Source organism: Macaca nemestrina, chromosome 7 (assembly GCF_043159975.1).
Source record: "Macaca nemestrina isolate mMacNem1 chromosome 7, mMacNem.hap1, whole genome shotgun sequence".
Lineage (NCBI taxonomy): Eukaryota > Metazoa > Chordata > Mammalia > Primates > Cercopithecidae > Macaca > Macaca nemestrina.
Window position 1 is genome coordinate 152,138,766 of NC_092131.1, and position 27,241 is coordinate 152,166,006.

At 37.1% G+C, this 27,241-nt stretch overlaps 1 protein-coding gene and 1 pseudogene across 4 annotated transcripts in view; one reads left to right on the forward strand and one right to left on the reverse strand.

The window, feature by feature from the left end:
- LOC105490532 (ATPase phospholipid transporting 8B4 (putative)) overlaps positions 1–27,241 on the forward strand; it is a 276,940-nt gene that overhangs the window by 117,370 nt on the left and 132,329 nt on the right. For all 4 annotated transcript variants that reach the window (XM_024795544.2, XM_011756284.2, XM_011756282.2 and 1 more), the window contains 4 exons: positions 6,965–7,123; positions 13,152–13,240; positions 15,770–15,966; positions 22,802–23,010. In XM_024795544.2, the coding sequence (XP_024651312.2) occupies positions 6,965–7,123; positions 13,152–13,240; positions 15,770–15,966; positions 22,802–23,010 (654 nt within the window). The remainder of the gene's footprint in view (positions 1–6,964; positions 7,124–13,151; positions 13,241–15,769; positions 15,967–22,801; positions 23,011–27,241) is intronic.
- On the reverse strand, positions 11,650–11,772 carry LOC139355536 (5S ribosomal RNA; annotated as a pseudogene).

Below are 27,241 nucleotides of genomic sequence, written 5' to 3' on the forward strand. Positions count from 1 at the left end.
ACTCTCAATCCACCATACCCTGCTTGGCTTTTTCTTCTTCTTATAGCAGAAAATGAAAAAATAGTTATAAATTCCAGTGTGGGGCAAAGAGGAAGACTAGCATCAGGCCCCAAAAAGACATGGGAGGGCAAAGGAAAGGCCTAACGTAAAGAGACTAGGAAGGGAGTGTGAAACGATGGGGTGAGGAGGAAGCTTAAGCTTCCTGAAGTGGCCTTGTAGGACTGAGAAGGAGTGCTGGATCCTCTCCTCCTGGAAGGCAGGTGTCTGGGAGAGGGATCAGCTGGCATGGTAGTTTTAAAACGTCTTTACTTCAGATCCTTTCTGATGTAAGAAACTGGAACACAGTAGCTCCAAATTTAAACCAATATAAGTGGTTTTGCTCAGGCTGAAAACACTTTCCTCCCTTAAGATTTTACAGATGAGGTAACAGGTCTTGAGAAGTTAAAGGACTTGCTTATATATAAAAATAGCCATTTAAAAATACTTCACAAAATTTACTTTTAAGGTGTGTTAATAATTATTACTTACTAGATATGACTTGAATTTGCTTCATACAGAATGGGCAACTCACCAAATCCCCAATGAATAATTGTTTTCCCCAATAAAGGCAACACAGAGCCTCCCTTTTTTATGATTATATATACTTAAACTGTGGTCAGCTTTTCAGAAAACATGTAATGCCAAATTCATGAGGCTGGTACACTTCTGGGCTAAAATCCAGGTTTCTGTTAAGTTTACTTTTTCGTTTTAAAATCTTGGGCTGCATTTCAATCTACCTTAAAGTTCAAGGCAACAGGGTGTTTTATGGGTTTATTCTAATAAATAAAAAATATAATTTCCTGTTTCTAAGAAAGCATCAGAAGAATGAATAGATGAATTGAAGGAAAATAAATTAGAAACAATATACAAATTAGATTCCCCCCAGTTAGCAGCCAAATTTAAAGACCAAGAGGATGATGCAAGATGTGGCATGGAAGCCTTTGAAAGAGTTACGACAGTTAATAAACCCTAAATCCTTCCCATGATTGCTCTTGCTTTCCTTGGCCTTCAGTTATTTTCTCCATCCACTTCTTTCCAAGCCCTAATTTATGCATTTCAATTTTAATATCTCTCTCTCTCTCTCTCACACACACACACACACTCCACTATCCGCACATGGTTTTCTAACTACTCCATTTCACCATTCTTCTCTTTCCTTTTTTTCCTTCCTGTATTCTTGCTTACTGTTCTCATCTCATCTTCCTCCTTCACTTTTTATCTTAGCTATTTTCTCCACCTGCAGTGTCACTTTTCTGTCATTCTTTATCTTTGTTTTAATCACTCTCTCCATAGTAATTGGTTTAAGTCTTTATTAAGTACCTCCAAAGTACAAGATGCAAAACAAAGTATGTAGAATTATAAATGATCTCTCCATATATTATCCAGGTTCTTTTGATCCTTTGCTCCTTTTTCTTTTTCTACTCCCTTTTTTGTGTCTTCTTTATTCACCTTTGTCCTAATGAAATATCAATAGATTACAGGTTTTCCTCTGGTGATTGGAAAAAGACTTTCTTGACTCATGGGAATCAAAACCAGATATTGCATCCTTTAGTTTAAATTAAAATAAGATATCAACATTGTGTATGTTTGACAATGACCTGGCTAGCTTTGGCAAGGTATAATAGATGAGACAGATATGTGAGGCACACTCTTTACCATGTTCTATCTGTGCTAAGTATATGTTTTAATTTGTGACTTCTGGGCAAATCTGGGTATGGCATTATTTTTGCTTCTGGTTACTGTGTGTTTTTTCTTCTGAGACTTGCCAAATACTTTCTTTAGCACCAAATTACAGTTTTCTGTCCTTGAATCATAAAAGCACATCTTCCAAGTATCTAAAGACCTGAATTTCCCACTCCTATCCCCAGAGAAGTTCCCACTGGGGACTCCACGTTTCGGACACATAGGGTCAGAACTGAGATGGGTTGAAACCTCAGGATGTCTCTGGTGAGTCTCTCTGCCTCCTCACTTTTGCATCTGTATTCAAAGATAGTGTCTTTCTGGTGAGCTGATTTCTTTCATCCATATGTGTACAGTCACCCATTATTCATTTAGCAAATGTATGTTTAACACAAGGCCAAGGGATTTGTTAAGCCTAGGATACAGTGGTTAATAAGTCAGGCTCAGGCCATGCTTTTTTAGAGCTTATTTCCCAGGGGAGAAGACAGACTTGAAAAAAGTCTCATCCTTAAAGAAGCCTTTGATTAGGTAAAGGTCCTAAAGTTCTCAGGCCCTAAACTTGATGTTGATATGTGAGCAAGAGCTCACTATGTACCAGGCACCATGCTGAGTAATTGCACACATTATCTTGTTAAACCCTTACAACTCTTGAAGGAAGAGATTATTGTTAGCTCAATTTATGGATAAAGAATCTGAGACCCAGGTAAATTGATTAACTTTCCCAGTGTCATATGGCTGTTAAGTGGAGAAGCCAGACTATGAACCCTGGACTTTTGGCAAAGCCTATTTTACAAAGGACACAAAAGGACACAAAACCCCAGGTTGTAAACCAAAGTAGAAAGACAGCATTGGAGAGTTAGGGAAAATTAGCACAAGAGCTTAGCTCCTGATTAGGGAAATAAATGAAATTTTAAAATATTCTAAACCCGAAGGTCCAAAATTAATTACCAGAGATCAAGTCCATCCAGGACAAGGATGAGGTCATCATATTTTTAAAACGTAGCAATGTTCTCAGTGATTTTGAATGTCAAGATCCCTGACAAGAGTTTATAGAAGACTTGGCCAAATGTAGAGATCAGTGCACACAAGAGAGTTGGGTTTTGGCAGGTAAATCCATTTATTTGAAAAGTTCTCATGCAAATATTTTTATACATTTCAAACATCAGAAAAAAATGATTTATGGTCTCTTGAATTTTGTAAGAAAAGATACATAACTTGATCTAACATTATAGATCAAATATAATATAAAAAGAGATTGAGTGGGCCTTGATTTTCATGTTAAAGTCTTATGGGAATTGAAAAGCTTTTATAAACAAGTAACTGAAATACTTGTCAATTATTATTATGTAAACTGGACATTCTTATTCCTTGGGGAAATCCCCGGATGTAAATTGTCGAAATGTGTTTAAGAATCTTTTGCATATTGTTACTGACTGAACTGAGATCTGTTTTCTGCAACTCCTGACAAGTTTACATATTTTGTATGACTGTTAATGCTGAATTCTGAACCAGGGAAAGGTTGACTCTTTATTCAGGAATCCTTGTATATTTTGTGGTTCTTTCTAAAGAATAGCATGTGTGTAATTAAAACATGGAAAAATAAGCATCTCTTTTTGGTTAAAAAAATAAAATAGCTTGGTTAGCATCTTGTGAGTTTTTTTGCTTACCAGATAGCTTTCCTATTCACCTGGACAGGAGCACACCCCAACAGCACAGCTGACGCATGAGGCATAGATTCCACGTAAAGGCGGAATCTTTACTGCTGGTGCCGACATGCCATTATGGTAATGATGGATGGGTGAACCTTGACAGTTGAAGAGTAAAGAAGCTTTAGAAAATAGGAAGGTGACACTCTTCTTTCTAAGAAAATAAATAAATATTTGTCACAATCTTCAGGGCAAACAGTGGGCAATCTCTAAAATGCTAAGAAACTCTTGGCTAGAGAAATTTTTGAACAGCAATATTGATGTTTTATTTGCTGGATAATTTGTCTTATGGAAGAGTTGCAGTACAGATAATCAGTAACTATTTCTATTAATAATGTACACAAAGAGATGAAGCCAGCTTCTCTGGAAAATCATAGAATATTGGGCACTGAGTTCCATGTTTATGATAAGCTGCAGACTTTCTCTTTGAGGTTAATACTTAACTCGAGAAGTCTGTCGAGTTGGTAATTAACCAACAATCCGGCTGACTAAATCTAGAATGCTTAGGAAGGTCCAGAATGAGATCCTGTAGATTTTTTTCAGTGTGGGTCTAGAGCATTTCTGTGTGAGTGTCAAATGGATAGATTGCAATCTGCTTTCATGTCTTCTCTTCAGAGGGGCAAACAGATATGAGCAGCTAGTTTGATTGTATTTACACTTCATTATTGACGTGATTTTTTCCAGCTTTATTATTGCCCATTAAAGATGACTTTGTGCTCCAAATATGTATTCAATAAATGACTATGTGAGAAATGATGTGATTTTTTCCTAAACTGTTTCCTCATCGACTGTCAAACTGACCATTTACATCCTCTTTCTCTTCTCTGATTGAACTAGCAAAAGGAAGAAGGGTCCTAAGAGAGCTTTCCCCTCATCTTTGTTATGCTTCATGGCTAGGCTCTCATTTTGGTTGCTTCTAATGCACTTTAATGCTCCCACCTGTTTTCAGTACTCTCCGATCTACTCGGCTCCCGTTAGATTTAGGCCAGAAACTAAGCCCTGCCTGTTGTGCCTCGGCTATTTGGTTTTCTAGTCCTTCATCACTAACATGGAAATATACCTACTTTGTCCATTTTTCTTAGATCTGCTCTAATATCCATCTCATCTCTTAACCTCTCTCTTGAAATCATCTGAAATTTTTTCTATCCATCTCTTCGACAAAGATCCTATTATGTAGATAGTATAATAGTTTATAGGAATACAAAGGTGAATACAGTGCTCCCTTCAAAGGAATCTGTTCATCCCTTTTGGAAAGTGGTACAAAAGAAATTGAGAAGTGTGTGTTTTATGCTAATAGAGCTTAAAAAGGGGAAGCCGAGCACTTCTAATGATAAAAACAAATGTAGTTTGGCTTTGTTCCCACCATTTTGTTTTGACTGGGGCCTGTATTTAGAACTTACATCACCGAGACCACACTCTTTGAGAAAGGCTGAATTGGGGCTTAGCCTCCAAGAAACCCAGGCAGTACCCCTTGGCCCTACTGCCTGTTCCTGTCTAGAACCACACCCTTGGTGTGAGGCCAGCGAGGAGCGAGCCAACGTGTTTAAGTCTGTATTTGCCTCCATGTCGGTCTTTGCTTACGACAATAGAAATGATCAAATGAACCTGTTTTTTATATTCCTGTTGGCAGGGATTGCATATCATGTTGTTTTTGCCCAAAGCACATTTTTTTTTTTTTTTTTAAGTGGCTCAGTTTGAAGCCTGAGAAATTGAGTCTTGGGTCAAGAATCGGAAATAAACTTTAAGTGTTACTGTTAACCTGTTATTTTATGTAGATTTTGCTGGTGATAGCCAATTCAAGATTTTACAATTCAGAGTGAAAATTGGTCAAGAAGAAAAGATATTGAATTCTGAAAATGTCTCCTCATCTACAACATAGTTGTCCAAACAACTTGAGCCAGTTTAAATCGGTTTTAATTTACTTTTTACTATCAGTGATAGGCCATAATGGAGCTAACCAGAATTCAGCCCCTTCCCTTGGCAAGGTTATTTGTCTTATCCAAATCCTCCTGCCAGCAGTCTCTATTTAGCAGTGGGAAATAGGGATGTCTGGGAAACTGCCAGTGAGTGCCTAAGTGGAGAGGCTTTAGGCAGTACTTTTGTTATACTGGGGAAAGACAGGTGGAGGTTGGAAAAGCGGCCCTGAGGCCGTGAGTGAGTCCCTCATTCCTTTCACAGTTTTATTTGCTTTTGCTTTTTTAATGCAAGGGCTGTCAGTGATCTGGTTGGTCAGGAGTGACCAGTGGCCTTGTGGCAACTGGTTGCTGTTACCTCTGTTTAGTAGTTTTAAAGGGAGTATCCTAGGGAGAAAGGGGACCCACCTAAGAAGCCTCTTTTAAGTTCAGATGGCAGCTTGGAGAGTGGATGGAGTCAGTGTAATGTAGATCTCTAGGCTTACTTGGTCCCCTTTCTCTTTAATCAGTGCTAAAGATACAGTCCCCTTTTTATTTTCCAAATGCTACGTTTTATGTTTCAACTTGCCCTTTTGACTTCTGATTAAATATGAATGTATTTTTGTTTGTTTGTTTTTGAGAGAGAGAACTTTGTAGGTACTAATCTCACCCCCAACTCCGACTCAAATCCTGACTGGATCTAACCACAGCTTCCTTTTTCATATCTCCCCTCTCTTTTTTCCTTCCTCCCTCTGTTCCTCTCTCCCTCCATTCTGTTCTTTCGTGTCTTTGTACTCATTATGTATAATAATTTTTCCTCACCTTTTGCAATGGATATGCATATTAATCTAATAGTTATGTTTTGTGACAGGGTCCGTGAAAGATTCTTTGTGGTTTCTTTTTCTATCTAGAGAACCCCCATCCTAAATGTATATTTTCATATTGAAATAATGGAACGAATTGATTCGTTGATTTGGAGTGGGCATGCCTTTGGTTTGGAATTAAAGAAACTAGAAACATCTTCTAGGGGCAAGTTATATGGTGCCTTTGAGAGTCCCCGGAACTCTGAATCTAATCAAGATAAGAAGCATAGAACAGCTGAAAGGAATCACACGCATTCTCAGACACATGTGGCAAACAAGGCCCAGGTTTCTTTCTGGTGGAATACAGTAGGACCTCTGAAATCCTGATTATGAGCTTAGAAAGATGGTTAACTTTTGTTGTGAGACTGGAAGTATGCTATTTTAAACTGTGTAGAAGTTCACATTTAGCTGAAAGAGATGGAATAAGAGAAACTTTTAGGACAGTCACTGCTTTATCTTTTCAAAAATTATTTGTTATAAACTAGAAGTAAAGATATGCTCTTTATTTTTTTTTTTAAAGAAAAAATATCCCATGGCTCTTAAGGTTTCTGTTGTTATTTGTTTTCTTTTTTTAAAATTTTTATTTGGACAGTACAGAAAACTGTGTTTCAAAATAGTTGATGGCTTTCCATTTCTCTACCTCCCAGCTTATTTTTTCTAGCACAATTCTGTGTATGTAACCCCGTGCTGTTAAAGGGAAACAGTGGTGAAACAGTGCTGTGGGCTTCTGAAGAGAATTTTGGGTGAGTCGTAAAGAGGTTTGTTTTGTTTTTTTATTTTCCAGGGATTGTTGTCTGTGAGGCGCCTAACAACAAGTTAGATAAATTCATGGGAATCCTTTCTTGGAAAGACAGCAAGCACTCCCTCAACAATGAGAAGATAATCCTGAGAGGCTGCATCCTGAGAAATACCAGCTGGTGTTTTGGAATGGTTATTTTTGCAGGTACAGCATGTGACCCAGCTCTATGGGAACCTTTCCTGCAACGTACACTAGCACAGTCTACGATTCTCCAAGTTCTGATGAGCACAGTGCTTTCATTCCATGCGAAGTAGTGCTCTGGAGCTGGCTTCAGATTGTAGGACACCAGGAGAAAACACCATTGCTCTGAAAAGAGTACAGGTGGCCGTGCTGTATGAGGAACTACTGCCATCTTATTCTTAAAGATGCTGGAGTTTTAACTAGACAGTGGGTGCTAGATACCTACTGCTTAATTTTTCTTTATTAACCCCATCTTAATCACCTTTGTCATTTTATGTATGAATCTGCCTTTAAAGTGAGTAAGAGTATGAAAGAAAGCCCCTGGCTGTGCAGTTAATTTTGTAGTTTGCAAAGGTCAAGCAGACCTTTTGGAAAAGGCTTCTTGATCCTGTAATCATTTCTGTTTATATTCCATAACTTTTTCCACTGTTCGTAAATAGGAGAGTGGGTTCTGGAAAGACTGTGCATGATGGGGGTGGGTGGGGTGAGGGGAGGTGCCTCTTACTCTTCTTGCCCACCATATTTCTTTTCTCTGCTTTATTTATGTAGGCCCAAGGTGGCCCTCTCTTGCTAAGAAAGCTTACAGTAGCACCATTTCATAAAGCCACTCAAATTGTACTCATGGCTTCAATTGCCAGCCCTTGATTTTAAAAGTCCTGTTTATTGTGACACCAAATTAAGATGTGTTTTGGGCCTCTTGACTATGTGTAATCAAAATTGGAATGTTTTTCTTAACTGACCTTCCTCAACAACAACAAAGTGTTCATTAAAATCTTAAAAGTGTTCCAAACCTAGAATTGTTCTCCCAATTCCTCTAAATACTGTCAGCTGTCAGTGTTATCAGTGCTCTTGCTGCTTGGGGCACTGCCGTTGTAAAGACCTGGGAAATCCCTAGAAATGAGCTTTTATGTTTTAGTTGGGGAAATAAACATATGATCATATATTTCATTACACAGATAAAGAGAGAGCTAAGCTTGTCCATGAACATTCCTTTAACTTCCTACTTAATGATGGGGAAATTTCATGGTCTTCTGATGGGAAATACCCTCCTGGCTTGCTTCCTGTCATCATAGAGATAGAAGTGCTTCATCCTATGGATGGGATAAAGCCCCAAACTTTGCATTTCTGTGATCTTGTTTGGAATGGCTAATTCAGGACTCAAGTTCAGCTACAGTGTTTCATGCTAGGGCAGCTGTTGTGAACTACTGAGAGGCCAAGTTCTTCTTTGTAAGGTTCCTTTATGGGAAAATGCTCTGAAAAACATGGAAGTTGGCTGGTAAGTTGAACAGGCCTCCCTCCAAGGAATTGTAACAGAAAGTTCACAGAATTTCGATTGGGCAGACCTGAGTTTGGATTTATTACTATTTTTTTATTTATTGTTATTATTATTATTATTTTTACCAGCTATAGGACTGTAAGCTTTGGTTACTTACACTTCCTAAGCTTTAGTTTTTTTTCTGCTGTAACATGGGGATAATAATGAGTACATTAGAGTCATTTTAAGTGCTCAATGAGATAATGCATATGGAAAAGGATGCTTGACAAATGTTATTTTCCTTCCTTTTCTGCTTCTCCCTCCTTTCAAATTTAATTCAGAGCACCCAGCCTGCTCTCTAGGCTGAGAGTTGGAAAAACTTAGTGCTCTCTGGACTTTGGCAGCAGGCAGCAGGGAGAGAGGGAATACTCCCTTCTCTTGTGATTTGGCCACTGTATTCACTTGCAGGGGACCTTATCAAGTGGATATTTGTAAAGCAGAGCATGCCTGCATTGACTTTAGTCTGGTTACAAATGTTGGTAGAAAGCTTTATTAGAATGCTGGCAAACAGAAGAATTAGTGGTTGGCTTCGTCAGTGTCAGAGATGTACAAACGGATGTCGCAAAACCTCTAAGTCTTAAGACATTTAGTTGGGGAACTAGTTCCAGGTCAACACCTAGGTCTAATGAAAAATATCCAATGAATTATTAAGTATTCTTTCTGTATTATTACTCTAGTTATACCTACCACTAGGAATTGTGCAAGGAATATAGATAACACAGATATGGTTTGCTTTACAAACGTATTATTTATGAAGGTCTAATATATATTAATAGCTAGGCTACACTTCCCTGGTAATGCCTTCTTTACGCTTAAGAGAGGAGAAAATCTTGTTTCTGAGGGCAGGAATTATATTCATTTAAACAGTCTCTAGGAGTCTGTACCATCTTGAGTGCACACTGCATTTTTGTCCTAGATGTCTTCTGTTTGCCTCTCCAGATTTCCTCTCACCTTTTTCCACCCTTCTTTCTGCCCTAGGAGGCTTACTTGTGTGGTTTATATTAACAGGTTACCTTGTACTTCTGCTTCTGGCTGGGCTTTGTCTCAGGGCTCCCTAGGACGAGATCAAAAGGAGAAAGGAGATTACAGTCAAGGTATTTACTCCTTCAGGCTGCATTCTTGTATGGTAACTTCAGGCTGGCCAGATCTATCAGCAGAAGGCCACTCTTACTCTAAGGGCTGCAAATTCCTATCACCTCTTTCCCTTAGGGTCCAGTAGCCATTCTTTCCCTTCGTCCCTTCTGGCTCAGATGGAGAAACAGCTTGATTGCTACATGCCCTTCGTTAATGCACTAACCTTTTGTTTCCCCTATAATCCCACCTACGCTTTCTGTGAAGAGTTCCTTTATAAATAAACCTCCTCCAATTATCTTTGTTCGATGTGTCATCTATTTCCTTTTAGGATCCTGAATAAGACACAGTCTTAGATATTGGTTGACTATTTCATATAGTTTTAGAAAATAGTAAAGACCAAGAACTTTAGAATTACTTACGTCGAGGTTCAAATTCTCACTCTGACACTTACTAGATGAGAAATCTCACACAATTTCAATTCTTTAAACTCAGTTTCATTATTATTGAACTGAGGATAATAGTCCCTAATTTGTTAGTTTGTTGTAAGCATTAGTTGAGATAATAGGTGAAATGTAGATGTTCAAAAAATTAATTTACTTAAAAATTAATTTACTTACAAATTATTTATTGAATGTCTACTATATGCTGGGCATTATCCTACTTACTCATTGGGGATTAAAAATGTGAACAAAAGCAAATGTAGTACCTTCACTCGTATGATTTTCAGTATGGTAGGAGAGAGAAAGAGGTATTCATCTCAAGCCAAAATCATATCAATGGCCAAGGCCCTGTGGCAGGAGTAAGGAAAGTGAGGTCAAAAAAGAAGACCAGTATGGGGTATGGAGAACACAGATGGATATGGGACTGGAGACATGGATAGAGGCTAGATCACGCTGGTAGACCTTGTGGTCAGTATCCAGAATTTTGATCTTTATCCTAAGAGCTTCGGGACACCATTGTAAGTTGTCAAACAGGTGGGGTATATATGTGTTAATTGTGAAAGGCTTAATCTTGCCAAAACTGTTTGTCATGTTTGTAAATAGACAGCAGGTCCTGGGGTTGGGGAGGAGGAAAAATATTGGTTAGTTTTGGGGGCAGAGTGGATGCAGGGAGACAAAGTTTCTAGGTTTTTACAGTTGAGAGATGACAGTCCCTTAGATTAGGGTGGAGATTGTGAAAGGAAAGGGAAGTAGATAAATTCAGAAGGCTTTTAGAAAGTTGAATTGACAACCTTTGATGACCAGGTTTGAAGGTGAGGATGATAAAGTTATCCACTATGACCGAGGTTTCTTCCAATCTTCACAACTGGACGGATGGTGATGATACTGAGATAAGAAGCTTGGAGAAAGATTGTAAGCTAGATTGGACAAGGGCCACTTGAGAAGCCTTAGAAGAATCCAGATGGAAATATACAGGCAACACAATACGTAGGTTTAAATATATGGATTTAGAGCTCAGAGGAACAGCATGAGCTGGGGATACACATCTTGTCTATATTATTAAAACTATTAGTCTTAAAGCTACGGTCTTAGGTGACATTGTCCAGGGAAGATTGAGTAAGAAGATAAGGTGACCTATGCCTGAGTCTTAAGGATTCTCAGTCTTTAGTAAGTGGGTAAAGGGAAAGGAGGGTAAGTATCATGGAAGACAGGAAAGGAGCTACCAAAGAGGTAGGAAGGAAAGCAGGAGAACATTATAACACAGAAGCTAAAGGGAGAGTATGTTTCAAAAAGATGGAATAGTCAACAGTGTCAAAGATTGCTGAGTGGTCAAGAAGTTATGGAGGATATTGATGATAACACCAGATCTGTTTTGGTGTTGTGATTGGCCCAGAGACTAGGTTGAGTAACGAGTGGGAGATAAGAAAACAGAGGCTGTTGAGTGCAGAAAATTCTTTCAGGGTCTTTGACAATGAGAAGAAGAGATGTGCATATAAACACTTGTGGTTATATTTACATAAGTGCTTAACAATCCATAAAGAGGATTCCTTATTAGTCTGTGTGCATTTGTGTGCTTAATGAAATGTACATTTTCAGCACCTAACTGGTCTTTCCGTATTTCAGTTTTTAGCAACCACAAACTTTATGTGTTTTTTTTTTAAAGCCTACAGCACCAAGTATCCCCAGGCAGTCTCCCATCCAAGTACTAACCAGGCCTGACCTGCTTAGCTTAGCTTCTGAGATCAGATGAGATCAAGTATGTTCAGGGTGCTATGGTTGCAGACTATTTGGCCTTTGTGATCTTTACCATAAAAGAAATATTTCCCATCCTCAATGTTCATATGATTTTATTTTATTTTATTTTATTTTATTTTTTGAGACGGAGTCTGGCTCTGTCGCCCGGGCTGGAGTGCAGTGGCCGGATCTCAGCTCACTGCAAGCTCCGACCCCTGGGTTTACGCCATTCTCCTGCCTCAGCCTCCCGAGTAGCTGGGACTACAGGCGCCCGCCGCCTCGCCCGGCTAGTTTTTTGTATTTTTTAGTAGAGACGGGGTTTCACCGTGTTCGCCAGGATTTTAATAAATGATTCTGAGAAAATGTGGGTGGTCTCCTATACACAGCAGTAGCTAGGAATAGGACACTGGGATGCAATTTCCAACTTAAGACAATGAATTGTTATGAAACCTCAATTATTGCTTCTGTTTTTCTCTTACATAAAGGAAAGTCTTTTAAGGATGTGCCTATCCTTCCCTGACTTCTGGAGTGGTATATAATTTTGGGTGTGCCTCCCTTTTCTCCTTTCTTTAATTTCCCCCTTTCTCCTATATTAAATGGCTCTATGGATTGAAAATCATGAGAAGACTATGTGGAGAGGAAACACTAGAGAAATTAGCTTTAATTAAAACTTAATTGCTTTTATTTAGCATTTTCTCTGTCCACAAGGAATTTCTTTAACAATATTTTTCAATATTTTTATTTGTTCATCATCTGATAACCCACTTCTAAAGGAGTTGATTATATGCTTAGAATTCCGGGAACAAGGCACTTATCATGGGATAATGTAATTACCTGAAATAAATCTAACACAACGTTTAAGACAGTTCTTGTCTTTGCAAAAATTACATATTATATACATGCAGTATATGATACACAATAAAGGTTTAAATTACTTGCTTATGTATTTTGGGGGCTATTCTAGTTTCTCCTTCAAAGGGACCTCAAATCTTTTTGGGAAACTGATTTGATTTCTTATTTTTCCATTTTTTACCTTAGTGTTCTGAATTGTGTTTGTTGCTGCATTCTTTTTAATATTTCCAAATTATTCCTCACTTTTCTTGACTGTGTTATCTTTAACTATGTCAAACTAGAAGCCTATTTGTGCATAGACTTTGAAAAAATAGCTTTACTTAAACCTATCAACTACAAGTTCTGACTGTATTTATCCTGGTCTAAGAAGACCACATCTCTTGCAGTTTCCAGGATTGTTGTTAACCTAATTGTTGAGAATCATATACAATTTAATGGCCCTTGCTCTTAATAAAAGTTAAATTATTGTGAAAAATATGTATTTTTTTCTTTCAGAGACATTTGATGTGAGCAATAATAAGAATAAGAATACATAATCATATCATTTCAAAGTTATTTACTTTTTTTGTTTTTGCAGGTCCTGACACTAAACTAATGCAGAATAGTGGTAAGACAAAGTTTAAAAGGACAAGCATTGATAGATTGATGAATACTCTAGTACTATGGGTAAGTTACAAAACTAGGCAATATCACTAGTCGTTGTTATCTTAATATATTTACTGTATCTTGCTGGGAATTCTTTAAGAAGCCTATATTCTCCTTGTGGAGTTTGTTTTTGGGGATTTTGCATTTGAGGCTCAGTTACACTGCCTTCTATTTTCTAGATTATGCTAATTTCTCAATCAGTGGTAGAATTTATCATGAGAGGTAGGTTAGTGTTTATGGAAGTATTCATGGTCTTGCAAATTCCCCATATCCCAAGGATTTGTTTTTGGAAAACCAAACATAGTTTTTAAGGCAGTTTGGTGTTTTTGTTATCTTCCTTTTTTTCAGATCCTCTATACATAGCTTATGGTGGGCAGGGCTGGCTTCATGGGCGTGTAATCTGTGTAACCACACAGGGCCCCACACTCAGAGGGCCTTATGTTTGGTTTATTGAACTTCTGTTGCCATCTAGAAATTCTTAATACTTTTAGAACAGAAGGTCCCACATTTTCATTTTGCACTGAACCCTGAAAATTATGTAGGTGGTTCTGGTTATGAATCCTTTGAGCCGCACCTCACAGTTCTCCTCCTTCACAGAGACCTCTAACCTCCTTAGCTCATGATTATCTTTCTCTTATTAACTGTTTTTTGTTTGTTTGTTTTTTTACTTCTGATTCTTTTGAAATGATCTTCTCTACCACCCGATTACCAAAAATATTCAGATATTCCTTACATTCCATCCTTTTGTCAGTTAAGCCTGTGCTACCTCTTATTATTGATATAATATCTAGTCTTTGTGTAATACTACTTTGTCTGCTTGTATAGGGGTAAAATTCGAAGACAGCCACTTTAAAATATAAAGACTGTGACTTCAAACCATGTTTTCACATGTACCCTATCACAGGCTCACAATCATAAAGAGTCTGAGCTCAATATGTATTTGCTTACCTGATATGTAATAGTTGTACTCTGAATAAGGAAAGAAGGAAATTAGCACTTGCTGTGCACAAAATATTGGCCAGGCTTTGTGTTTTACTTTCAGTATCACCTGCAGACCTGGGGTTTTCTCCAGCAATACCAGTCACCTTCATACAGAGCCTATGAGACCAAGAAGACATGCCCATAAGGGTTTGTTACCCTTCTGCCCCCAAGGAATTTCTTATTTAAATAGCCCTGACTCCACTTCAGGGCATGCAGGGTGTGTCTACCCACCACAGAGCAAACTGACCCTATCTTTCATGCTAGAAAATAGGATGATCCATTGGGGAGTTATAAGCCAAATCAATTCTTAAATTATGGCATTTTATGTATTTTACATTAAATTTTAATGCTCTAAAGTCATGTTTAATTAATTTGTAGTCTCAGCCATTAAAGAGGATACTATAATATAGGTACCAAAGTCATAGAAGTTTTGGGGATTCACAGTCCTACTTTTCTCTCATATATGGTTTTCTAATATACTTTAAATCAGACTTTTCTGAATCTTTTCTTCTTATACACCTATTCTTACATGCCCATATTATGGAATAAGGAAGAAAGCAGCTCTAGAATTTCTGAATATTCTTTCTTGGAAGAAAAAGGAAATAGAGGAAAATCCATTTCTGTTCTCTAGCCCTACTCTTCCCTCAACATTGGCTGGTCTCAGCTCCCAACATAGTGTGACACTCAGCTGAACCAAGTCTCCGCAACATCTTCTTCAACTCAGGTCTTAACCATGTTCACTGAGTCTGTGGCCTTTCCTTTCCCAGGAAGGGTTTTAGACTCACTGTAGATTGACGTTGTTGTCTCTCTAGTTGTTATACCTACAAATATGTGTTTTTCTAATTCTGTTACTAATAACAATGTAAGTGTCTGCTAATGGTTTTCAAGTTGCTTCCTACATTTATATCCTAAAAGTAAAGTATACATGTCATGAAGTATTTTAGTTATCCTTACATTTCTTGTTGACCTCGAGTAAGGATTGTGTGGCCAGATCTATAGCCAAGAGACTTGGTTAGTCTGAAATTGTTCTTTATCACTGATATTTTCTTTTGCATTTATGCCTTGGGTGGCCATATAATTTATCATCCAAACAGGACACTTTTGAAGGTGAAATGCAACATGATTACTATTACATCTGGACAATGGTTGTAAACTGGGGCCATCCAGGACAAATCAGTGCATATGGTCTCCTTTAATTAAGCCACCTAAATATACCTACTTACCACAAATTGAGGATGTGAAGTTGTTAACTATGTGAACATAGACAAGTTACATAGTCTTTATGGTGCTTCTGTTTTACTTTGTTTTTAAACTGTAAAGTGGGAATAATGACTGTTCCCATCTTAGACCGTCAATGGGCAGATTCAGTGAGAAAATGTATGTAAAATATTTAGCTGAGTTCCTGACATAAAAATTTGAAATTTTATTCATATGACTAATGGTAAGAAGAGGTTTGCATACTTGCTTTTCAAATGACTATTTCTTGGAGTTAGACGCATAATTAGATCATGTTGATATGACTAATTCTGGGTTCAAGTTAACCTTAACCAGACTTCTATCTTATTTCAGATTTTTGGGTTTCTGATATGCTTGGGAATTATTCTTGCAATAGGAAATTCAATCTGGGAGAGTCAAATTGGGGACCAATTTAGAACTTTCCTCTTTTGGAATGAAGGAGAGAAGAGCTCTGTGTTCTCCGGATTCTTAACATTCTGGTCATATATTATTATTCTCAATACAGTTGTACCCATTTCCTTATATGTGAGGTAAGATGAGAGTTTATATTTTAATGAAATAATTTCATCCAAACCTTTGTTTCCAGTAATCATTTTTGTTTGTTTTAAAATTTCAGCAGTGCAATAGATATCTTGCTCTTAACTGCTTATGATTTGCGACATCTGTTTCAAATGGGACAGCTTAGCTGTTTAATCTGTTTAACTTTTATGTTTTCAAATTATAATAAATGTGGTTCATTTTCTTCTTGATTTGATTTGGTTTCTTAGAAATGTTTTTCTCTGTAAGACATGGACTACAATATAATCTCATGTAACCTGATCAATTAGAATTGGTTAATTTTGAGTAAGAAAAGGAAGAACATTGGGGAGATCTATAGAGGGGGTGCCTCTTTGCCACTAGACTGGCTCTATAGATACATGGATTCAGGTCCTGTTCTACCACTTACTAGCTCCATAATCTTGGGCAAGTAACTTCGTCTTCTAGTGCCTCAGTTCCCTCATTTTAAAAACGAAGAAAATTATAGTTCTACCTCATAGGATTGTATGAGGAGTGAATACATGCCTATAAAGCTCTAAGAATTCCTAACACATTATAAAAGCTCAATGAATATTAGCTTTTCCTATTATTATTAGTAACTATAAGTACATACATAAAGGAGTTAAAATATAGTAGGTGATGCTAGTCCATTGTAAGATAAGAAGTATGATTTATAACTTCTACTACAATTTGATCTGTCAGGATTAGATTTGATCCCATAAATTAGAGCTAAGGTGGTCTCTCTTTTTGCCTCTCTGTCTCTCTACATACACAAAGAACACACACACACACCTCTTTATTTAGATACATGTATATGCATATATGTATATGTGTGTGTATTTGATAAGTATTAGAAATTGGCCCTAGAATCTGTACCTGGGACATTCTTGATCCCGATCCTAACCAGACTGAGCCAGACTGTCCCAAAAACACTGGAGCCAAGATGGGACTTGGTTGTTTGACACTTTCTCATCATCAATACTTCAAGAATACACAAAATCATCAGCTCTAAATCCCCACTTATTTTTATGCACCCCTTTTTATCTCTCTTCAAAAACCTAGCTATGATGAAGCAAGGGAAGTTTAATGCACAAAATCCACCCTTGTTTTGGATAGTGGTCAGGAAACTGAAATGCCAAGTTGTGGGAAATTGACTTGAAGTAGTGGCATGTGGCCACAATACCACAAATTGCTTTGGGCTCTCTGGAGCTGTGGTCAGAGAGGCTCTATTTAAACTATATCCTACTGGCCCATCTTTGATTTTGAGGACCTCTCATGCTTGTATCCAATTATAAAGTCTGTAATAAATCCTGCTCTTTGCCGGAAGAGCTACAGTCAGCTTTTATAGCATTCCTTTATGTCCTAAATGAATAATAAATGTGCATAGTGGCTTTCCATCTGCACATATGCAGTTTCATATGTCCTCACGAAGGACGTATATTCTGTATACATTCTTTCTTTGAAGAACATTGGCATTTTCATTTAATGATTTGAAAGATTGATTTTTTTTTAATGATACCAAAGGTAGATTCTCAGTTTGGCATTCCTTATACTTCTAATGTGCCATGGTTCATTAGACAGAAAACGTATTTGTAATAGTCCAAACCCAGTTTCTGGTCTTGGTACTGCCACTAAAAGCTGTGTGACCTTGGAGAAAGTGCTTGACTTCTCTGTGCCTTGGTTAGTTTGTCAAATATGTGCTTCCCCATTAAAAAAAGGGATTAAAAGATTAATTTCTGAGTTGCTTTATCCTCCACATAATACCACCTTACCTTTAGGTAACATTATATATATATATAAAGTGATTCAGCATGATACTTTATCACTTAAAAACTACTTTCTTATGCATTCTTATAATTTTCAAAATTACTAATGTTCTGTAATATACCATGAAATATGATACCTTAAGACTCTGTGAATGCTTTTCTCTTTTTATTAGCATTTTATATTTTACACGTCCACATACTTTATCTCATTCATGTTGCCCAACAATCTTATGAAGTAGGATTTGCTGAACTGCTTTCAAAATGATGAGAGGATTTGCTCAGGATCGTGAGCTAATGAGGGACAGAAGTCTTCTGAGAGTTGGGACAGTGTTTTCCTCTATCCCTAAGCTATGTATGATTTATTACTCAGTGAAGAAATCAAAAGAAAAAAAAGAGTCTAGAGTTCTGTCCTAGTTGTTAGGCATGGAAATTACGAAGATAAATGAGAGCCTTTCTCTCGCCAAATAAGTACAGTGATTCTGATCTTAACTCGAGGGAAAAAGCATTCCAAGGAATTTCAGGTTACGCAGTCCTAAAGATTGAGACATAGAAAAAGAGAACTCCCAGGTATTTCTGTCCAGAGTGATGAAGACCTTCTGCCAAAGCTTCTATTAGGCTTTAGAATATGTACAAAGAGTAAATTAGTGCCATATGTCACTTGAGGATAGAAGTTCAGTATTTGCTTTGAATGGTTAGCAATTGCAGGCGAGGAAAGGACATTTATTTTGGTAGGATGTTTCTATGTTGTCAATTTGTTTATCTGTTGTGTTAAGGCGGACCCAGCTACAGTTTTTTTAAAAATACATACTCTTAAGAAATGCAGCCATTGTTTCCCCAAGGAATTAGCTTTTGAGTGTTCTTTCCAAAGTAATAGGAGTTCATTTCTGTGTTGCTTGTTTTGCCCGAGACTGGGTGAAATTATAAGCTCTGTTCTGCGAGTATTCAGGCAGAAAACACTAAGTGGCCAGAGTATGCTAACTCTGAATATTTTTCTCCTTTTCTCTGCTATTGTAAAAGAAAGAGCTGAATGTTCCACTGTGGCTCTTCTGAATCCTCTTTTCCCAAACAAAAACGATGCCCATTTTCTCTTCAGACTTTTAAGCTCTAGGAATTTGAATAAGTTTTGAATACTTCCATTGGCTTATACTATAACACAGAACAGTCAAATTCTGTTTCATTCACTTTGGTTTAAGATTACAGGGAGCTACTCGATTTTCAGATAAATAAAAAACTTCATGGTTTGTATTGTGACCCTCATAATGCCATTCTTAAGGCCTGGTCTGCACTGGCTTTCCCAAATCCCTGAGTTCTAGTCTTGGCTCTGTGGCTAATTATTGATGTGACGTTGGGTTAGTCACTTTATCTCTCTAAGTCTTAATATCCCTGTTGGTGAAATTAGAGTCTAAAGAGTTAAAATTCGTACACCCAACACTGATTGACTGCCTCTGATGGGCAAGATACTACCCCAGCCCGTTGTAAGTGCTAATGCTTTTTGAGTGAAAGGAATAAGGAAAATAAAGCTGAATCAGACTAGCTAGCGAGGAATTTACATGCAGGGTGGGGGTGGGGTGGGATGCAGACGAGTAAACCATACATGAAGATAAATAAATAAATAAAGAGTGTGAGTTATGTATCTTAATATCATATCACACTCTACATAGTCACAGTGTAATTTTAGTTAGGGAGAAAAAATGTGCTACCATTCAAATAGTTAAAAATGAATTGGCCCCAAACCTCTTTTGGGGAGGGAAACGTAGGTATGTCATGTACTTTTAGAACTTGAAGTATAGAATTTAATAACCAGAAACGATTTGAGTGTCATCTAGCCCAACTTTCTCACTCTACAGATGAGAGAAACCAAGGATTAATTTCCACTAAGATCAGAAATAAGCTATGGTACCTGCTATTACCATAACTATTTTCTACCGTTCTGGATATCCTTGTTAAAGTACAAAGACATGAAACTGAAATATCCATGAATAAGATAAGACATGAAACTGAAATAAACCTATTGGAAAGGAAGAACACAGATAATAATATGATTATAAATCTAGTCAATCCATAAGAATAATCTGTAAAACTTTCAGTAGGATAATTTAGTTATGTCTAATTATGAAAGTAACATTACAAAAATTAAAAGCTTTATTTTAGTACAACAACAATTTAAAAACTTATCCTATCAAAAAAAAGTTTAAATTCTGCCCTTTGTATCCATGGGTTTTGTATCTATGGACTCTACCAACCATAGATGGGAAATATTTGAAAAAAAAAAGGATGGTTGTATCTGTACTGAACATGTACAGAGTTTTTTTCTTGTCATTATTCCCTAAACAATACAGTATAAGAACTATTTACATAGCATTTACATTGTATTAGGTATTATAAGTAATCTAGAGATGACTTAAAGTATACAAGAGGATATGGGTAGGCTATATGCAAATACTATGCCATTTTATGTAAGGGACTTGAGCATCCTCAGATTGGGAGTCCTGTAACCAATCCCCCATGGATTCAAGGGACGACTGAACAAATCTATAAGGCTATGGTATGAACCTATGTCAAAAAGCAAAACTAAACTAAACTAAAATTCCTTAACTAATTGAGGTACTTTAAAAAATGGAATTCCTAAAAAGATTTGACCTTCTCCTTGAAGTTGTATTTAAGTTTATAAAATATCAGTTCTTTTCAAATAATTAAGAGTTTAACATAGACCTAACCAAAATCTCAAATAAATTTTGTAGGAAAATTAATACAGTTATTCAAATGTTTACTTCGATGAATACATTGATTCTATCAGGAAAAATAAATGGGTGATTATAGTTAAGAGTTTTTGAAGAGGAAGAGAATAAAGGTGATTTTGTTTCTTCTATGTATTGCCAGTTATTATAAAGCTACAGTAATGAAAACAAGAGATGCATTAAGTGTCATATCAATGAATAAAATTGAAATCCATAAATCAGATGGTAGTGAGTAAAATGATTTATTTGTGACACAGAAAGCATTCCAGCTTAATGGGGAAATGATTGATTGTTCAACAAATGTTGATGTAACATCTTCTTGTTTGGAAAACTTGAAATTTGCTCCTCATATGTACATCAAACTTTCAATTTCAATCATAAATTTCAATTGGGATAAGTAATTATGAAAAAATCAATAAAAACAATTAAAATATAGATATCTGTATATATAATCTTGGCATAGATAAGGCTTATCTAAACAAAACTGTAAAACAAAGTATAAACTTCTGATGAATTTGATCCTTTAGAAAGAGAAAACTTCATATCAAAAAACTGGAAATAAAATGAAAAGACCATCAGCCAGCTGTGGTGGTACATGTAGTCCCAGCTACTCTAGAGGCAGAGGTGGGAGGATCGCTTGAGCTCAGGAATTTGAGGCCAACCTGGGCAACATGGCAAGACCCCGTCTCTAAAAAAAAAAAAAAAAAAAAAAAAGGACAAGTGGCCAGGTGCAGTGGCGCACACCTATAATCCCAGCACTTTAAGTGGCCAAGGTGGGTGGATCACCTGAGGTCAGGAGTTTGAGACCAGCCTGAACAACATGGCGAAACCCCGTCTCTACTAAAAATACAGAAAAATTAGCCGGGCATGGTGGAGCATGCCTGTAATCCCAGCTACTCTGGAGGCTGAGGCAGGGGAATCGCTTGAACCAGGGAGGCAGAGGTTGCAGCGAGCCGAGATAGTGCCATTGTACTCCAGCTTGGGCAACAAAAGCAGAACTCCGTCTCAATAAAAAAAAAAAAAAAAAAAAAAGACAAATGATAAATTGGATAAAATATTTGCGTTGTTTTTTTGACAGAATTAATAGACTTAATAACTATAGAATTCTTACAAATCACTAATAAATACACTGGTATCAGAATAGGAAAAATAAAATAGGCAGATACAATTAGATAATTCCAAGAAGAAATGTCACTGGCCAATAAAATTTGAAAAAAGTGTTAAACTCATTGATAAGAAATGCAGTAAACAGTAGTGACATAGCTTTTGAATTTGCATATGGTGAAAGATAATTCTTAATAATCTGATGGTAGAAACTTATGTTGCTATGACGTTTTTGGAAATCAGTTTGGCATTATGTATGACATTGAGCATTGAGAGAGTTCATACACTTTGCCAAATAAATTTTGCTTCTGGAGCTGGGAGGTCATAAATGATTACTAGAATGTAGTCAGAATTATATTAATAATTAATTATTGTAATAATTAACATAATTATGTAATTAGAATGTGACGCAACACTCTTTTCATGGTAAACGGGCAGAGTGGTTTGACAACACATCCTGTTTTCACTCAGTATCTGTTATGGTTTGGTTCTGCTTCGTGGAAATACTATTTTCTACCTCTTTTGGCAAAGTGAAGCCACATCAAACAATGTGTTGGAGAGAAAGTTCTCAACAGCACATTTCTTTAGATCAGACATCAGACAAACATCTTCAATAATAATTAGTTTCCCCTACCACAGAGTTCCCCAACTCCCAGGCCACAGACCTGAGCTCCGCCTCCTGTCAGAGCTGTGGCAGCAGCATTAGATTCTCAAAGGAGTGCAAACCCTATTGTGAACTGCGCAGCGGTTTATATATTGCAATGTAATAATAGAAATAAAGTGCATATTAAATGTAATGTGCTTGAATCATCCTGAAACCATCCGCCTTCCCCTGATCTGTGGAAAAGTGTCTTCCACAAAACTGGCCCCCAGTGACAAAAAGCTTGGGGACCACTCCTATCATATAGGAGGAGACACAAACTAATACGCTACACACAAAATCTCCACTGGGCCTGTTTAATGTAGAAAACCATGAAACATTCCCTAAAGCTTTATCCTAAGCTGGCTTATTGTTTTATGGTGTTGCAGGAAATGACTTGGAAAGGTTTATAAGCAGACTCTGCTGAGAAGCTTCTAAAGATCCCTGTGACCTAGGGACAAAGCATCCACATTTTCCTCTAAACGCTGAAGACTTTGGCAGACTTCTTATTTTGGCAAAATATTGTATGTTCTGAAATTAATGGAGCATTTCCTTTTTTCTCCATTTTAATGGATGACAGCGTGGAAGTAATTCGTCTAGGACACAGTTATTTTATAAACTGGGACCGGAAGATGTATTATTCTCGAAAAGCAACACCTGCAGAGGCTCGGACGACCACGCTCAATGAGGAACTGGGGCAGATTGAGTACATTTTCTCTGACAAAACGGGTACCCTCACTCAAAACATCATGACCTTTAAAAGATGTTCCATTAATGGGAGAATCTATGGTAAGAGACACAGTTCCTTTCTCTTAACGGTATTTTTAACAATTTCTTAAATAACTTACCCCATTAAAAAAATTTAAAAATCCAGAACAATCACTGGCTTTCTTATTAATATGGGCACCATCAGCATCTATCATATAGATGCTGGTATGCTTGGCAGACAGTAAATTCTCATTGAATATGTATTGGATAAATGTTGAGTAATTTAGATGAAACTTTGGATTTATTGCCATTTATGGATAGAGAAGAGGGTTAGATAAGATAACTCTCTGAAGTTCCTTTCAGTGCTCTGTGGGATTCTTTATTATTATTATTATACTTTAAATTCTGGGATACATGTGCAGAACGTGCAAGTTTGTTATGTAGGTATACATGTGCCATAGTGGTTTGCTGCACCCATCAACCCGTCATCTACATTAGGTATTTCTCCTAATGCCATCGCTCCCCTAGCCTCCCACCCCCCAACACGCTGTGGTGTGTGATGTTCCCCTCCCTGTGTCCTTGTGATCATATTGTTCAACTCCCACTTATGAGTGAGAACATGCAGTGTTTGGTTATCTTTTCCTGTGTTAGTTTGCTGAGAATGATGGTTTCCAGCCTCATCCAAGTCTCTGCAAAGGACATGAATCATCCTTTTTTATGGCTGCATAGTATTTCATGGTGTATATGTGCCGTATTTTCTTTATCCAGTCTATCATTGATGGGCATTTGGGTTGGTTCCAAATCTTTGCTATTATGAATAGTGCTACAATAAACATATGTGTGCATGTGTCTTTATAGTACAATGATTTGCAATCCTTTGGGTATATACCCAGTAATGGAATTGCTGAGTCAAATGGTATTTCTGGTTCTAGATCTTGAGGAATTGCCACAGTGTCTTCCACAATGGTTGAACTAATTTACACTCCCACCAACAGTGTAAAAGCATTCCTATTTCTCCACATCCTCTCCAGCACCTGTTGTTTCCTGACTTTTTAATAATCACTATTCTAACTGGTATGAGATGGTATCTTATTGTGGTTTTGATTTGCATTTCTCTGACGGCCAGTGATGATGGGCATTTTTTCATTTGTCTGTTGGCCGCATAAATGTCTTCTTTTGAGAAGTGTCTGTTCATATCCTTTGCCCACTTTTTGATGATGTTTGTTTTTTTCTTGTAAGTTTAAGTTCCTTGTAGATTCTGGATATTAGTCCTTTGTCAGATGGATAGATTGAAAAAATTTACTTCCATTCTGTAGGTTGCCTCTTCACTCTGATGATAGTTTCTTTTGCTGTGCCAAAGCTCTTTAATTAGGTTCCATTTGTCAATTTTGGCTTTTGTTGCCATTGCTTTTGGTGTTTTAGTCATGAAGTCTTTGCCCATGCCTATGTCCTGAATGGTATTGCCTAGGTTTTCTTCTAGAGTTTTTATGGTTTTAGGTCTTATTTTTAAGTCTTTAATCCATCTTGAATTAATTTTTGTATAAGGTGTAAGGAAGGGGTCCAGTTTCAGTTTTCTGCATATGGCTAGCCAGTTTTCCCAACACCGTTTATTAAGTAGGGAATCCTTTCTCCATTGCTTGTTTTTGTCAGGTTTGTCAAAGATCAGATAGTTGCAGGTGTGTGGCGTTATTTCTGAGGCCTCTGTTCTGTTCAATTGGTCTATATATCTCTTTTGGTAGCAGTACCATGCTGTTTTGATTGCTGTAGCCTTGTAGTATAGTTTGAAGTCAGGTAGCATAATGCCTCCAGCTTTGTTCTTTAGGCTTAGGATTGTCTTGGCTATATGGGCTCTTTTTTGGTTCCATATGAAGTTTAAAGTAGTTTTTCTAATTCTGTGAAGAAAGTCAATGGTAGCTTGATGGGGTTAGCACTGAATCTGTAAATTACTTTGGGCAGTATGGCCATTTTCACGATATTGATTCTTCCTATCCACAAGCATGGGATGTTTTCCCATTGTTTGTGTCCTCTCTTATGTCCTAGAACAGTGGTTTGTAGTTCTCCTTGAAAAGGTCCTTCATATCCCTTGTTTGTGTATTTCTAGGTATTTTATTCTCTTTGTAGCTATTGTGAATGGGAGTTTACTCATCATTTGGCTTTCTGTCTATTATTGGTGTATAGGAATGCTTGTAATTTTTGCACATTGATTTTGTATCCTGAAACTTTGCTGAAGTTGCTTGTCAGCTTAAGGAGATTTTGGGCTGAGACGATGGGGTTTTCTAAATATACAATCATGTCATCTGCAAACAGAGACAATTTGATTTCCCCTCTTCCTATTTGAATACACTTTATTTCTTTGTCTTGCCTGATTGCCCTGATCAGAACTTCCAATACTATGTTGAACAGAAGTGGCGAGAGAGGGCATCCTTGTCTTGTGCCGGTTTTCAAGGGGAATGTTTCCAGCTTTTGCCCATTCAGTATGATATCAACTGTGGGTTTGTCATAAATAGCTCTTATTATTTTGAGATATATTCCCTTAATACCTAGTTTATTGAGAGATTTTAGCATGAAGGGGTGCTGAATTTTATCAAAGGCCTTTTCTGCATCTGTTGAGATAATATGTGGTTTTAATCATTGGTTCTGTTTATGTGATGGATTATGTTTATTGATTTACCTATGTTGAATCAGCCTTACATCTCAGTGATGAAGCCAACTTGATCGTGGTGAATAAGCTTTTGGGCGTGCTGGTGGATTTGGTTTGCCAGTATTTTACTGAGGATTTTCGCACGGATGTTCATCAGGGATATTGGCCTGAAATTTTCTTTTTTTGTTGTGTCTCTTCCTGGTTTTGGTATCAGGATGAGGCTGGCCTGATAAAATGAGTTAAGGAGGAGTTTTTCTTTTTCTATTGTTTAGAATAGTTTCAGAAGGAATGGTACCAGCTCCTCTTTGTATTTCTGGTACAGTTCAGCTGTGAATCTCTCTGGTCTTGGGCTTTTTTTGGTTGGTAGACTATTAATTACTGCCTCAATTTCAGAACTTGTTATTGGTCTATTCAGAGATTCAACTTCTTCCTGGTTTAGTCTTGGGAGGTTGTATGTGTCCAAGAATTTATCCATTTCTTCTAGATTTTCTAGTTTATTTGCATAGAGGTATTTATAGTATTCTCTGATGGTAGTTTGTTTTTCTGTGGGATCGGTGGTGATATCCCCTTTATCACTTTTTATTGTGTCTATTTGACTCTTCTCTCTTTTCCTCTTTATTATTCTGGCTAGTGGTCTGTCTATTTTGTTAATCTTTTCAAAAAACCAACTCCTGGATTCATTGATTTTTTGAAGGGTTTTTCGTGTCTCTATCTCCTTCAGTTCTGTTCTGATCTTAGTTATTTCTTGTCTTCTGCTAGCTTTTGAATTTGTTTGCTCTTTCTTCTCTAGTTATTTTAATTGTGATGTTAAGATGTCGATTTTAGATATTTCCCTCTTTCTCCTGTGGGCATTTAGTGCTATAAATTTCCCTCTAAACAATACTTTATCTATGTCCCAGAGATTCTGGTACATTGTTTCTTTGTTCTCATTGGTTTCAAATAACTTATTTATTTCTGCCTTTATTTCATTATTTACCCAGTAGTCATTCAGGAGCAAGTTGTTCAGTTTCCATGTAGTTGTGTGGTTTTGAGTGAGTTTCTTAATCCTGAGTTCTACTTTGATTGCACTGTGGTCTGAGACTGTTTGTTATGATTTCTGTTCTTTTGCATTTGCTGAGTAGTGTTTTACTTCCAATTATGTGGTCAGTTTTAGAATAAATGCAATGTGGTGCTGAGAAGAATGTATATTCTGTTGATTTGGGGTAGAGAGTTCTGTAGATGTCTATTAGGTCCGCTTGGTGCAGAGTTGAGTTCAAGTGCTGAATATCCTTGTTAATTTTCTGTCTCGTTGATCTGTCTAATATTGACAATGGGGTGTTAAAGTCTCCCACTATAATTGTGTGGGAGTCTAAGTCTCTTTGTAGGTCTCTGAGAGCTTACTTTATGAATCTGGGTGCTCCTGTATTGGCTGCATATATATTTAGGATAGTTAACTCTTCTTGTTGCATTGATCCCTTTACCATTTTGTAATGCCCTTCTTTGTCTCTTTTTGTCTTTGTTGGTTTAAAGTCTGTTTTGTCAGAGACTAGGATTGCAACCTCTGCTTTTTTTTGCTTTCCATTTGCTTGGTAAATATTCCTCCATCCCTTTATTTTGAGCCTATGTGTGTCTTTGCATATGAGATGGGTCTCCTGAATACAGCACACCAATGGGTCTTGACTCTTTATCCAA